At 35.3% G+C, this 15,565-nt stretch overlaps 2 protein-coding genes across 7 annotated transcripts in view; one reads left to right on the forward strand and one right to left on the reverse strand.

The window, feature by feature from the left end:
* Cenpu (centromere protein U) overlaps positions 1 to 11,341 on the forward strand; it is a 43,974-nt gene extending 32,633 nt beyond the window's left edge. For both annotated transcript variants that reach the window (XM_071610501.1, XM_027927219.3), the window contains exons 9-13: positions 6,152 to 6,230; positions 6,847 to 6,894; positions 7,691 to 7,752; positions 10,020 to 10,176; positions 11,021 to 11,341. In XM_071610501.1, the coding sequence (XP_071466602.1) occupies positions 6,152 to 6,230; positions 6,847 to 6,894; positions 7,691 to 7,752; positions 10,020 to 10,176; positions 11,021 to 11,134 (460 nt within the window). In that variant the 3' untranslated portion in view covers positions 11,135 to 11,341. The remainder of the gene's footprint in view (positions 1 to 6,151; positions 6,231 to 6,846; positions 6,895 to 7,690; positions 7,753 to 10,019; positions 10,177 to 11,020) is intronic.
* An 80-nt stretch (positions 11,342 to 11,421) lies between these two features.
* Positions 11,422 to 15,565, reverse strand: part of Primpol (primase and DNA directed polymerase) — a 35,950-nt gene continuing 31,806 nt past the window's right edge. For all 5 annotated transcript variants that reach the window (XM_071610500.1, XM_071610499.1, XM_027927218.3 and 2 more), the window contains 3 exons: positions 14,486 to 14,568; positions 14,336 to 14,382; positions 11,422 to 11,916 (listed from right to left, as the gene is read on the reverse strand). In XM_071610500.1, coding sequence (XP_071466601.1) covers positions 11,674 to 11,916; positions 14,336 to 14,382; positions 14,486 to 14,568 — 373 coding nt within the window. In that variant the 3' untranslated portion in view covers positions 11,422 to 11,673. The remainder of the gene's footprint in view (positions 11,917 to 14,335; positions 14,383 to 14,485; positions 14,569 to 15,565) is intronic.

Raw genomic sequence — 15,565 nt, forward strand, 5'->3', positions numbered from 1 at the left:
GTGCTGGGGAGGACACAGGGAAAGAAGAAATAACAAGAACAGAGGAACTTCTCGGAGCCCCTCTGTTTAAACCAGGGATATCCCTCAGTTCTGCCCCAAGACTTAGTTTGTCCCACACTGCCCTGGGGGATTTTGGGCCATTGTTTTAGTCAGCTTTTTCATCAGTGTGGACCAAAAGACCCAACCAGAACAACATACAGGGGCTTACAGTTTAAGAGGTCTCAATCCATGGTTGGTTCTACTGCTGTGGGCCAGAAATAAGGCAGAAAAAACACTAGGGCGGAAGAATGTGGTGGAGGAAAGCAGTGCAGGACATGACCACTAGGAAGCAGAGGGAGGACTCTGCTCACCAAGGACAAAATATATGCCCCAAAGGCATTCCTCCAGAGACCTACCTCCACCTACCACCCAGTTAATTCATTCAAGTGAAGTAACACGCTGATTAGGTTAAGTCTGCCACACCACCAGCACGAGCTTCATGAAAGAAGGTTTTGTTCATAAGAAATTACTGGTGAGTTTTAAATTAAAGAGACAGACTCTCATTACCTTTTACCCCAGCTCCAAGACGGCTTCTCCTAGCTCCCGCCTTCAGCCACCTAATGCGGTGGCGAGGTTTACAGAAGAGACTAGAGAGAGAGGGAGAGCATGCCAGGGAGTGAGCTTTTATTGGGGAACAAAAAATTTAAGGGAAAAATCCCATCCAATGAAGGTTAAGGGGTGCAGCATTCCAAAGTCAGGGGGCGGTGATTGGGTCTTCAGGTCAGTGGCCAGGCACGCCTCTGCATGGACCAGCCCTCGGACCTGGGAAAGGGTGGGGAATGGCTCCAACACAGCTGTGTTTAAGCGCCTCTCACCCAGCCAGGGAGGCAACTCAAATCACATGCGAGGATGGCCTCCCACAGTTAAGGATCTCATAACCCAATCATTTCATCTCTAAGCTTTCTTGCACTATCTCACACATCAGCTTTTGTGATATCTAAACCATGACGCCTAACATGTGCCTTCAGAAAGAAGGTTGCCATTCAGCCCAAGAGATGTCATGAAAATGTCTAGGAAAGCTAGACTTCTACCCAAAGAGGGACTTCCCCATGAGCCACAGCATGGGACCCCAATGCCAATGTCATAATCTTAGATTTAGCAGAGCTTATTAACAATTCATCAGTGAAATCATATTTGGAATACTATTTTGTATTATAACTATTCTGATAGTTGTGGATTATAGAAGTATTTTCATATTGAGGTAAAAATACATAACAATGTATCATCAACCATTTTTAAGTATATAGTAGTGTTAACCATATGCATCTTGTTATAACACATCTCTAGAACTTAAGTTTGCAAAACTGAAATTCTGCACCCTTTAAACAACTCATCATTTCTCTCTCCTCCTCAGCAATGACATTCCACTTTCTTTGTAAATGTGACTACTCATGTAAGTGGAGTCATATAGTGTTTTTGTTCTGTTTTGTTGCAGTTGGCTTATTTTAATGTTTTTGTGGTTCTTCCATGATGTAGCATGTGTCAGAATATACTTCCTTTTTAAGACTGAATAATATTTCAGCATATGTATTTCACATTTTCTTTATCCATTCATTCACCAGTACACATGCATTCTCACCTTTTGACTATTGTGAATAATGCCATGAACTTTGGTGTACAAATATCTGTGTCCCTTCTTTCAGTTCTGTTGTGTCTATATCCAGAAGACTGTATGGTAATTCTGTGTTTTGAGGAACTACCATACTGTTTTCCACAGAACTACACCATTTTACATTTCCATCATCAGTGCACAAGAATTCCAATTCTCCACATTCTTGCTAACACTTACCTGTTTCATACACATATAATTGCCATCTTGGTAGGTGTAAAATTGTGGTTTCCATTTGCATTTCCCTCATGGTTAGTGTAGGTGAGCATTTTCCCTTCTGTAAGGTCGCCATTCACATACCTTCTTTAGAGAAATGTCTATTCAAGTACTTGGTCCATTATTTCCTTTCATTCTGTGGGTTGCCTTTTTTCATTGCCTTATTGTTTCCTTTGATGTGCAGAAGTTTTTAAGTTTGATGTAGACTCGTTTGTCTATTCTTTCTTTTGTTTCTCATGTTTTTTGATGTCATATGCTAGAAATTATTGCTAAATTGAGTGTCATGAAGCTTTTCTCCTAGGAGTATTATAAATTTCAGATTCTTCCATTTAGTACTTAAAATATACTTAAGAGTTGATTTTTGTATATGGTATAAGGTAAGGGTCCAACTTCATTCTTTTGCATGTGGATCCACTTTTTCCAGCACCATTGTTGGAAGAAATTATTATTGCCAATTTGTGTAACCTTAGCACCCTGTCAAAGATCATAAACCCTCAAGATACGTGAGGGTTTATTTCTGGGTTCTATGTCCTGTTCTGTTGGTCTGTGTCTGTCATTCTGCCACTACCATCCTGTTTTGATTACTGTAAATTTGTAGTATGTTTTGAAATCAGAAGGTATGAGGTCCCAGCTGTTTTTCTTAAGATTGTTTTGGCTACTTTTGGGATCCTTTTAATTTTAGGATATTCTATTTATGCAAAAAATGTTGTTGGTATTATGCTAAGGATTATGTTGAATCTATGGATTGTTTTAGGTAGTATGGACATATTAGCAATATTTTGTCTTCCAATCTATAAGCATGGGATGTCATTCCATTAATTTATGTCTTCCGTAAATTCTCCACATTCTCACCAACATCTGTTTTTTAGGTTTTTGTTGATGTGTTTTTATAATAGTTAACCCAATGGATGTAAGTGGCATTGATTTGTGGTTAGTATTGTGTAGCATCTTTTTATATACTTGATGACCATTTGTACATCTTTGTTGGAGAAGACGGGGAACATAACCAGAGTCGTAAATTCTAAGGAAGAATAAAAAATAAATGTTAGATTAAAAACAACGTACAGGTTGGATATCCCTTATCTGAAATGCTTGGAACATTAAGTGTTTCATATTTCAGCATTTTTAAATTGGGAATATTTACATATGCTTTATGGTTGAACATCCCTAACCTGAAAATTGGACATCTGAAATGCTCTGAAATCTATAACTTACATCTAGTGTCATGTCTACTCAATGTCAGTTACTAGAGCATTTCAGATTTTGGATAAGGATGCTTAACCTGCAATGGGAATCTGTAAACTACTTCATCCAACAACAGAAGAAATCATATATTTATTAAGCACACATGAAACATTCACCAAGATAGACCACATTCTATAAAACACACTTTACCAGAGTGAAATAGAAATCATATTCTGCTCACAGACCACAAATTAGAAATCAATACCAGAAAGATGGCTGGAAAATCTCAAAGATGTTGGGAGAGTATACAGCACACTTCTAAAGAACAGACATACTGGTCAAAGAAGAAATCATAAGAGAAATTTTAAAATATTATGAACTAAGCGAAAATGAAACTACAACAAATCAGTGCCTCAATCATCTAACATTTCACTTTAGGAAATTAGGAAAAAGAAGCAAATTAAAGCCAAAGTTAATCTTTAGAAGAAAAGAATAAAAATCAGAGTAGAAAGCGATGAAGTTTAAAATAGAGAATAGAGAAGATCAACATCAAAAACTCGTTCTTTGAGAAAATCAGAATAGATCAATAAGCCTCTAACCAGGCTAAGAGAAAAAAGAGAACACAAATTACTACTGTCAGAAATGAAAGAGGGGTCATCACTATAGTAAATTGCATGAATAGTAGATGGATAATAAAGGAAAACTATGAACAACTGTATGGCTACAAATTTGATAACCTAGATGAAGTCGTCAAATTCTTTGAAAGACACAATCTGACACACAAAAGAAAAAATAGGTGATGTGAATAGGTCAGTATTTTAAAAAACTGAATCAATAGCAACTCCCCCCAAACAGATGTCACTAAAACCCAAATGGACTCACTGGTGAATTTCACCACATTTTTAAAGAAGAAATTAGATATTTCTCTTCAATATTTCAGAAGATAAAAGCAAAAGGAATACTTCCTAACTCATTCTGTATGGCCAGCATCACCTTCTACTCAAATCAAAGACATTATTAAAAAAAAAAAAAAATAGACCATTATCTCTCATGAAAATAGACGGAAATATTCACAACAAAATGTTAGTAAATTGAATTCAACAATGTATGAAAAAGAATTAGACACCATCACCAAGTAGGTATGCAAAGTTAATTCAACTTTAGAAAATCGTGTTTAGAAAAATTAACATGATCATATTAATAGATTCAGGAAAAGCATTTGATAAAAATCCAATAACCATGTCATGACAAAAACTATTGGTAAAATTAGGAATACACCACTCTATTCTTTAACTTTAGATAAAGAATATCTGCAAAACAAAAAAAACAACCTATGGCTAACATTGTACTGAATGATAAGGAACTAGAAATTTTCCCATCAAGATCAGGAACTAGGAAAGTCTATCCCGTCTCACCATTCTTTTTCAGCATCACACTGGAAGTCCTAGATAATAAGACAAAAAAAGAAAAAGTATATAGATTGGGAAAGAAGTGAAACTGTCTTTGTTCTCAGATGACACAATCATACTATCATCTCTGTAGAAAATCTGAGAGAACAGACCAAAAAACCTTTTTGGGACCAGAAATTGATTACTGCAGGGTTGCAGGGTACCTGGTTAGTATTCAACAGTCGGCTATTTTCCTATCTACTATCCAAAGCAAATGGAATTTTAAATTAAAAACACAAGACCATTTACATTAGCAATCCCCCAAATAAAATACTTAGGCATAAATCTCACAAACTATGTAGAAATATGTAGGAAGAAAACTACAAAACTCTGATTAAAGAAATCAAGGAAGAACTGCATAAATGGAGAGAGATTTCATGTTTATGGATAGAGAAGTTTGATATTGTTAAGATGTCAAGTTCATTAAAAAACCCAGAAAGTTATTTTATGGATATCAATAGTCTGATTCTGAAGTTTATAATAGAGAGGCAAAAACCAGAGAATAATCAAATCAAGATGGAAGACCAAAGTTGGAGGACTAATACTACCTGACAACAAATTTACCATAAAGCTATAAACAAGACAGTGTGGCATTGGTAAAATAATAGATAGATAAATCAGTGGAACTGAATACAGAGCCCAGAAACACACCCACAGAAATGTAGTCAACTGACTTTGAAAAAGGAGGAAAGACAATAAAATGGATACAAAAGTCTTTTCAACAAATTGTGCTGAAACCGTAGGGTATCCGCATATAAGAAAAAGAAAAAAAGAATCTAGACAAAGACCTTATGTGCTTAACAATATTAACTCAAAATGAATTATAAACCTAAATATAAAATGCAAAACCATAAAACTCTTAGAACAGGAGAAGAAAAAAATGATGACCTTGGATTTGAAAATAAATTAATAATACCAAAAGCACTATCCACAAAAGAAAGCATTGATAAACCAAACCTCAATAACTTTTTTTCTTCCATGTAAGACACTTTCAAGAATGAAAAGATAAGCCACAGAATAGGTGAAGATATTTGCAAAAGATGTCTGATAAGGACTGTTATTCAAAGTATGCTAAGAACTCTTAGGACCCAACAATAAGATGACAAAAAATTAATGGGCCAGAGACCTAGCAGAGTGTCTGCTGCTGCTGGAACACAGTCACAGTGAGTCTCCTTTCCAGCCAAGAGTGTTCCCACCTGGGGAACAAGAGCATGGCCACCACATCTCTCCTCCCTTGTGGCAAGGGCCCAAACCACTTTCTTTGAGTGGTCAGCTCTATAGTTTCTGAGACACTGGCAGATAACTTGTGGCTGCCCAGGATAAAGTCTGCTAGTCAATAGATCAGGTAGTAGGAAAAAGCCAGGATTTGCTTTAAGGATTTCTACATTACTTGGTATCACTGTGGACTTGGCTTATTCCAGGGAATTAAATGACTGCACCAGAAGGTTTAGGAGGAAAAAAAAAATTTCCTGCTGAAACGTTTCCAGTTTTGTTTTTTTGAGTCTGAGAAAGGGCTACAAGTTGAATATTGTCATCTTAGATATGTACAGTAGTATATGTCACATTGTGTGTTTATGCCCTAAGCAAATGAAGCACACCTTTCAAAATCTTTAAATACCTAGTTTGATTTTTTTCCCTTTTGACTCCTTTACAGACAAAGAGTAGAATCTAAAATTTGTAAGGAAGCCATCAACAAATTTTCTTTTAATATTAAAGAAGAACTCATCAGAATGGTAAGCTTACTGACATGAATTTGTTGCTCTAAATTTTTTTAATGCTGGGGCAGCACATTGTTGTCTTAGAAAAGCTTGCACTTATTCTCAATAGGATAACAGTACATTAGAGCTACCCACATTTTACATGCTGTTTTTAAACTAAAAACTATTATAAACTACATATGAAACTAAGTGTTTCATTCAGCTTTGTTTTGCTGTAACCAAAATACCTGACAAGAACAACTGAGAGGAGGGAAAGTTTATTTGGGGCTTATGGTTTCAGAGATCTTTGTTCATCCATGGCTGACTCTGCTGCTCTGAGCCCAGGTGAGGCAGAACAGCATGAGGGAAGTGCAGGGCCTGCTCCCTTCATGGCCGCAGGGTAGCAGAGGAAAGTGGGAGAGCAGGGGGCTGCAGGGAAGATGAACCTTTCCAGCCATGCCCCATCTGTCTAGAGGTGCCACCTAGTCATTCAAACCAGGATGGACCATTCTCAAAATCCAATCATTTCAATCTAACCTCTGACTATTCTGTGTTAACCAGAGGTTTGGGGGGACACCTCATATCAAAACCATAACACTCTGTAACATTTAACTTTGGAAAAATTCATCTGCTTATTTTTTGTTTTGTGTAGCTTAAAGAAGCCCACATGTTGAAAAATCTGAAAAGGAAGAATGCTAAGGTAAATCACTATGTGATTAGAATTATACAAACAAGCCAGGTACAGTGGCACACACCTGTAATCCCAGCAGCTCAGGACACTGAGGCAGGAGGATTGCGAGTCCAAAGCCAGCCTCAGCAAGTGTGGCCCTAAGCAACTCAATGAGACCCTGTCTCTAAATGAAATACAAAGTAAGGTTGGGGATGTGGCTCAGTGGCCAAGTGTCCCTCGGTTCAATCCCCGATATCCAAAAAAAAATATATATCTGTCAGTATTATTTGACTATAAAGAGTTAAGTAAAGATAAGACTTTTTTTTTTTTTAATTTGTACAAATCTTGGAATTCGTATACAATTTTTTATCTTTTTTAGTCTTTTATTTGGTTGATCTTGTGGTTGATTAAGGTAGAGAAATGTTATGCAAGATAAAGAATGGGGATCTATGTTAGTCATCCTTCTATCACTATAGTGAAATACCTAAGATAATCAACTTAGAACAGGTTAATTTGGGCTCGTAGTTTTGGAGGTTCCAGTCCATGACTAGTTGACCTGTTGGTTTGGGGCCTATGGCGAGGCAGCACATGATGGTGAGAGTGTGTGACAGAGCAAAACCCCATAACATCATGCCAGCGAGCACAAGAGAGCAAGCAGGGGACTGGGTTCCTACAGTTTCCTAAGGGCACACTCCAGTAACCTAAAAACTGCCCACTAAGCCACACCTAGTCTCTCTGTTTCCTGCTGCTCTTCCAGTACCTGGCACGATGTCTGTGGCAGTGTTTAAATGTTTACATTAATTTAACAAATTATTGTATTACTTAGATGACTTCTGATATTGAAAGAAAAAGGCAGCGTCTCATTGAAGTCCAAGATGAACTTCTTCGGTAAGATAATACCAAAATCCTGGTTGAGAACTTAAAAGGACAGTAGTATAGTGTGTCATTTGGTGGAGTGTCATATTAAAAGCACCAGGTTATCTTTGAGCTCAGATGGTCATGGAAGGCAGGTTATGTTGCCTAGTTGCAGAACCAATTAGCACAAGAGAATTCAGCACTGCTCTGTTTCCCACTCTCTCTCAGTTCTGGCCCAAGACAGCCTGCTTAAGAGGTTTAATGCATAGTCTTTAGAATTAGACGGCTGGGTTTGAATCCAGTTTGTGCCATTTACTGGCTGTGCAGTGTTGGACAAGTTACTTACCTTTCCAGTATCTCAGTTTCATCTTTTTTATGTGGGCATAATAATACCACCTGTATCTTAGCGTGTTATAGGAATTGAGTGAATCTCTAGAAAAGTGCTTCATAATGGCTAACACACATGAAGTGTTCTTTGTTACCACAGAAATGTATACCCTGGAGCGGCATTTGTGTAAATCCATACTGTTGGGCCAGAAAAACCTCACAGGCTTTGCAGGCCAAGGCAGTCCCCCAGGCTGGTTCAGAATACAGGATCACACATTTTCTGCTGCTCTTCTGAGGCCAGGACTGAGCTGGAGGCTTGAATAAAGTAGAATCAGCTATGCTCTCTGCTTTTAAGGAGTTTTAAAATAGAGAGGGCTGGGGATGTAGCCCAGTCTCTCAAGTACACTGCTTGCCTAGTAGAAGCAAGGCCCTGGGTTTGATCCCCAAAACACACACACACACAGCCTGAGAAAGAATGTGATATTATCAGGAAAGATGTAATTAAGTACTAGGTTGGTTTTTTATTAGTGCACTATTGTCTTACATAATTGTGAGTTCACTTTGACATATTAATAAATTCATATAACATAACTGGCCCCATTTCAGTCCCCAGTAAAGTACTGAGTTTTAAAGAAGAGAATGCCCTAAGAATTTAATAATGGACTAGTTAATAAATTTCTTCCCTTGATTTCCACATTTTGTCTAGGGACAGGGGCTGACCCATATAAAGTTTCCATTGGCACAGCCCCAAATTAGAAACTTAAGGTAACATAATAACACTTAATAGCTTCCTCTGAGGCAGGGCACTTTCTACAAATCTATTAGTCATCATCCTATGAAGTAGGTGATGTGAATTCTGTAATGAGGCTCTGCTTTGTTGTCATGTGAGACCACTCAGACTTAAAGAGTTTTTATACCTTTTCTAGGTATAATTTTAGAAGTTGGAGAAGTATATTTCGAAAATATATAGTAAGAATAAGTGTAGTATATCATGTTTTTAACTTTGCATGTGAAAACCCCAAAGCACAGAGGAATAATAACACAGTCAAACCCCTAGGAAGTGGGGGAGCAAGACTCTGCTGTCAGCTGATTGTAATTCTGACTCCTGATCATAATCCTGCCAGTTCAGAAGTCAGTTTGCTGATGGGTGCTGAATTTGTTCAATGTGAAGGACTGTTAAAAAGGGCTTTTCTTTATTATTTTTAAGAGGAGGAAAAGATTATTTTGGCTCAGTATCAGAGGTTCAGCCCATTGTTGGCCAACTCCATTGCTCTGGGCCCAGGGGAGGCAGAACATTGTGGTGGAAGAGTGTGGCAACTGGAAGCAGAGGACTTGACTTTTATAAAATCATAGTAGAGGACAGTTTTTTCTATATTTGGGAAAAATTAAAATTGGCAGCCTTTCCTCCTCATTTTGGCCCATAAAACCTAAATTATCCCTTATTTTATAGGTAAACAAACTAAACCACTAAGAAGTGAAGCAGTTGGTCCAAGGTCCACATTTTTCATCCAGGTACTATGATAGTTTTCCCACTAGTTTTACTAGACCTTGGAAAATGGACAGGATTTTGATAAGAAGGGGAAAGTTTTTGTCCACAGTTAAAACTACAATGCCTGGCTACTCCTGCCTGAGACTATAAAATGCCAACCAAGTTTACAGGTTAATTCATAGCTCCCAAGTCTGGACTGAATTGATGAATTTTAGCATATGTAAGGCATATTCTTCTGGGTGTCATTGTTCATTATTCATTGTATATCACAGGTCAGAGGGTTTTTCCTACAAAGAAAATTTAAACCTAGTACTCCTTTCATTTTTTTCAATTATCTTTGTCAGATCCAAAGATAAATCATCTAGTCTACCTCCCCTAATTTTTCATACTTAATGCAGTATACCTAAATACATAGTCTCATACTTTGTAGCCTGTTACACTTCACTATATGTTTATTTTGTGGAAAAATTTATTTTTGTTCTAGGTTAGAACCACAACTAAAACAACTACAAACAAAATATGATGAACTTGAAGAGAGAAAGTCATCCCTTAGGAATGCAGTGTATTTCTTATCTAATTTAAAACAGCTTTATCATGATTATTCAGTTGTTCAAGAGAAAGAACCAAACATAAAAGAAATGGTAAGTTGGATTTTTACTTTTTATTGTGCTTTAGATGATGAAGGGTATTTCCATGCTATGTAGTACTAGAAGCTTTAAGACAATGAACAGCATAATATAAAGCAATGAAAATTTATTATATATCTTTTTTTAGCTATTCAATGAAAGCTAGAGGAGTAGAAAAATCCCAAAGCAGTAAAACATGTATAAAAATTTAAATATGATCAATTAAGTAACATATAATTATACAATGTAATGTAGTTATTATACTATACAATATATAAACTCTACAGATTCAATTTCCAACCCATTTTAATGCACCTATGTCAGTTTCACTGAAATATTTACATAATTGAAACCTGTAACTTAAAGGTTGCAATTCAAATGTTCTTAACCCATTAAGACATTTAACTGATCCTCCCAATTTTTCTAGATATTTTGGATTTTTATTATAAACTTTTATAATAAGTTTGGTGTTCTCATTCCATCAGTTCTTGCAGTAAAAAATACCTACCTTACTTTTTTGTGTGTTTTAAAATAGATATGAGATCAAACAAACCCCACCTCAGATTAGCACACTTGCCCAGAGCAGTTGTTTACCTGTCACAGGCATGATTTTGTTTTAATCCAATGCTGTAGTTCTCCTTGAACCAACTATTCATATTGGATAAATAGATCAGTTTGAGCTTTATAGAGTGGTTCCCTTGTAACTTTATATTACAGAGTGAATTAAAGCCAATTTTCTTAATGATCTTGGTTAAAAAATGAAAGAAGTAGCTATCAAAAGTTCTATCAAAAATTGTTCTATCGACATTGGTCAACTATTTAATATTTGTGAACTTATATAATTTTCTGTCTTCAACAGTATGATTCATCCAGCCTTCCAGCTCTGTTATTTAAAGCCAGAACACTTCTGGGAGCTGAAAACCATCTGCAAAATATCAATCATCAATTAGGAAAGCTCCTTGGCCAGGAATGAGAAGACCAGTCTATGAAATATTACCTACATAACACATCTCAAACTTTTTTAAAAGTATGACTTAATCACTAAAATAAATGAAACAAGTTTGTCTTAGAAGCCATAGTCATCTTTCCTGATAATAAAATGCTAATACCTTATTTTAATCAGCCCCAGATATTAAAACCCAGACATGAGTATTAATCTATAAATAAACTTTTAAAATTATGTCATTGTGAACACAGACCAATTTTGGTTAATGAGATGTCTATTGAATGAGTTTAAAAACACCAAAGCCAATTTTCAATAAAACTGGTTTACTTTAGTAAATAACAAATTGGAAGATAAAGTGATAAAAACACAATTGATATAAACAGACTTAATAAGTTAACATAATTATTTTGTGTGCAGCTGGAGATTGAACTTGGGGCCTTTGCATGCTAGACAAGCAGGCACTCTACCACTGAGCTGCACTCCGAGGCCTAATTTAATAAATCTGTTATCAAATCTCAGACTTCAGGCAAATTTTTGCCTGGATAGTAAGCACTGTCCACAGAGAGCTACTCTTGAAATACCTCAATAATTAGTTCATCGGGAATTTCATCCTCTGTACTACTATGAGAAGTAAGAAGACTGTTCTCTACAGCTTCAGCTAATTCAGCATCTTCGGTTGCTTCTAAAAAGCAAGCATCATCAGTGCCATTATCCCAGTCAGCATCGGCAGATGCACCTGCTGTTGACGGGAGCTCATGAGGATTCTTGGTTTCATTGTGCCCAGTTTCATCTTCTGTAAACTCTTCTTCCTTTATTTCAATGGGGAAGAAGATGGGAAGATAAAAGTTATTTAGATGCAATATGCGACAATTTCACCATACTCTGAATCTATGTTAAGGGATGAAGTAAGGACCAGTTCTTCAACAGTTAGTACAGTGAATATGCTCGATGAACTGTCTCTAGTATAGTCATGGGATGAGTGTATTAACTCAAAGGTGTTGCCTTTGTAGCTCAGACACTCTTGAAATTCCAAATTTTAAGTTGCCTGCAGTTCCTTGACATTTTTCAATATTCCCAGACTGGGCTACAACAAAGGTCGATTTGATTTTACAACAAGTGGCTAATCCAGCTAAAGACAGATTAGAAAATACATTTGCTATCTTCACAACAGATTTATTTCTCTAATTTACAAAGTATATTAAAAATTGTAAACATGGTTTGGAAGAAAATTGTCCAAATATGTTTGGGTTGTATATTAGATAGCATATTGCATCAATGTTAAATTTCCTGAATTTAAAATTTTTTCCATAGCTATGTAAGAATGTCCTTATTCTTCATGAACACGCTTAATTAAGAAGTGAAGGGTTTAAATATCTACAACTTACTCTTGAGATTCATCAAAAATAGTAATACATGTGTACATTAGAGGGAGGAAGGCAGCCAAATGTCAACAAATGGCAAATCCAGGTGAAGGTTGGGCCAGGAGAATCACTTATTTTCATGCGGTATTTGCAGGTTAGAAATTTTCTTTACTTTTTAAAATCTATAAGATAATGTTATAGAAAAGTGATAAATAACACCAATAATATAATAATTTAGAATATTTTTAAAAGATTTTAAGCAGAAATGATAAAATGCTTAAGTGATACTTATATGGGTATTCATCATATTGTTCCTTTATTATCTTAAATAATAGCCAAAATAAGTTGTGTCCAAGTAATGGTAACAACTATATATGCCAAAAGTACTTTCAACTTGTCATATTTGTGGTATTTTCAAATAAGCAGAAAAATAAATTTAAAAATCAGCTGAAACCAGTCATCAAAATAACACTCCTATCAAGGATGACATATCCCTCCTCCTCCTAAGAGACACAATTTCATTTTTTAAAATTAGTTCTTAGTTATTTATAAACATTTTCAAACCAGGCAATTTGGCAGAGTATTTGGAGGTGTTGGTTCTTTTATATCCAGCTCTTAGGATTTCCACTATTCTAAACTTGGAGACATGAGTTATTTCAGGAGATAATTTTTTAAGATAATTTTTAATTGAATAGATAATGTGGGTTTTCTAGACTATAAACTCAAGCACTTGTTCAGCTTATAGCAAGTAATTTATTCTAACCATAATGGTATAAAAGTGCTCATAGATATGACCCAGAAGACAAAGGTAAGATTTAAAAGTACAACACGACAACTGGGTATGGTGGTTCATGCCTGTAATCCCAGCAACTCAGGAGGCTAAAACAGGAGGATCACAAGTTCAAAGCCAGCCTCAGCAACTTATTAGCAAGGCCCTGAGAAATTCAATGAGACCCTGTCTCAAAATAAAAATAAAAAGGGCTCAAGATGTGGCTCAGTGGTAAAGCACTCTAGGTTCAACTTCTAATAAAATTTCTTATAAAACATTAATGTCATAGAAAAATGGACAAAGGAGAGATATGCAATTCATAATAGAAATACAAATAGTAAATATGGGAAGAGTTTGACTTCATTAACAAAGAATAGAAGGTGAACATCCAGTGTTGGGAAAGGAAAGTAGTGTTATTAGGTGTCCAATTTTTTATAGAACTCTGATTTCCTGTTTTATGGACAGCAATTTGATAACAGGTTTTGTTGAATACATTTGTGACACTTTAAGGGGAAAAAAACCCTACCAAATAGTTTGTGTATTATGACTTATAAAAATATACACGAACAGGTGTAGATACAAATTCTGGAAGATGTATGCTAAAATTTCACATCAGGTCAAACTATGAGTGGGGAAGATTTTTCTCCCCTTTGTATGTATTTTCTATTTTTCTTCTACACTGAAAATGAATCACTTGAGTAAATAAAAGACCAAAGAAAAATGCTGCTTTGGCAGTCTGATAATAGCTATCGAAACTAAAACTGTATATATTCTTTGGTGCAATTCTACTTCTAGAAATTAATCCTATAGCCATGGTTGTTCAAAGAAACAAAAAGATGGCTACTTTGGTTTACTTTTTGTAAAGTGAAAATGAGAAACTTTCGAAGCATCTGGGACTAGTTAAATAAATTGATTATATAATTTCTTATGCAGCAATGACATAAAAATTATCAGATGTGTGCTAAGATGGGAAAATCACTACACTATATTCCTAAGTGAAAACAGGTACCATTCTGTTTAAAAGGTATCTGGAGAGCTCACTTATTCTACTATGCCAAAAACCAATTAGTAATGAGAAAGATGAAAAACTGCACCTACCTGTTTGAGAAGAAACAGAAGACTGACTTCAGCAGGTAATGGAAAATCTGAATCAGAAAGACAGTCAAACTATTATACAGATATAGAAAAACTATTATAGACAGATATCTAGTTTTTACTTTATTGTTAATGAAAAAATGAACTACTCACAGTCAGATTTGAAGTTTTCTGCTTTGCACACAGGGTCATGACATTTTTGATACCAAACTTCATTTTTCAGATCAACCAGAATCCTTTATGTTTTAAAAAAAAAAGTATTAATAACCATATTGTATAGAAGACAGATTCAGCTATATGCTGCTTATAAGAGATATGCATGAAACAAATATGGAGAAATTTTTAAAGTAAAATAGAAAATACACACTAATCAAAAGAAAACTGGTAGTTAAAATTCACACAAAATGGACTTCAGGCAAGAATGTAGAAATCTGCAAAAGCTCCCCCCACACGACAGAATTCTTAACCCTGAATCAGCCATGTAATACAGCTTCAAAATATGTAAGCAAAGAAAAAAAACTGACAAAACTGAGGATGAGCAAATCTACCCATAAACAATCTTCTACCAAATAAATCAATATTTTAAAAAGCATTCTGGTAATTTATAGCTCAAATACAAATAACCAAGAAAAAAAAGTTTAATAAGGACTCAAAATATTTGGAAAAAGACATCAGAATCACCCCTAATAAAATAAAATGTAGGAAGTAATAAAGTGTTAAGTAAAAGGAATGAAGGTCAAAATTGGAAGACTAATGAAATTACTGCAAGGTGAGTCAAAAAATAAGGCAGACAAATAGAAATCAAATGCAGCATATACTAAAGCTTATTAAAGAGTACTATGAATGTTTACCAGTAACTTTGAAAATTTTTGTAAAAGTACTAAATAAAAATAAATTAAGCAAAATAAATATAACAGAAATATTAAATCTTAAAATTAAATAAAATTCTCAAAAATTTAATTAAGTAGTTTAAAACATCCTGTTTTACAGAGAAGGAAATAGAATGGCTAACATTCCACATGGTGGTTGGTGGGGTAGAGGGCGGGCGGGCAAGTGGTAAGGGACTTGTACCAGGAGAAAAAAAGAAATGACTTGGTCTAATCTACTTGTTTACCTTCCAGTAACAAATTGACACAGGCTAATGCTGTAGTTTTCAAACTATACATTCAAGTACCCTGGGGCACTGTAGGATGTTTAAATCCTTCTAAGAATCAGTTACACCTGACATTTGTC

The sequence above is a fragment of the Marmota flaviventris genome, chromosome 3 (genome assembly GCF_047511675.1).
Source record: "Marmota flaviventris isolate mMarFla1 chromosome 3, mMarFla1.hap1, whole genome shotgun sequence".
Lineage (NCBI taxonomy): Eukaryota > Metazoa > Chordata > Mammalia > Rodentia > Sciuridae > Marmota > Marmota flaviventris.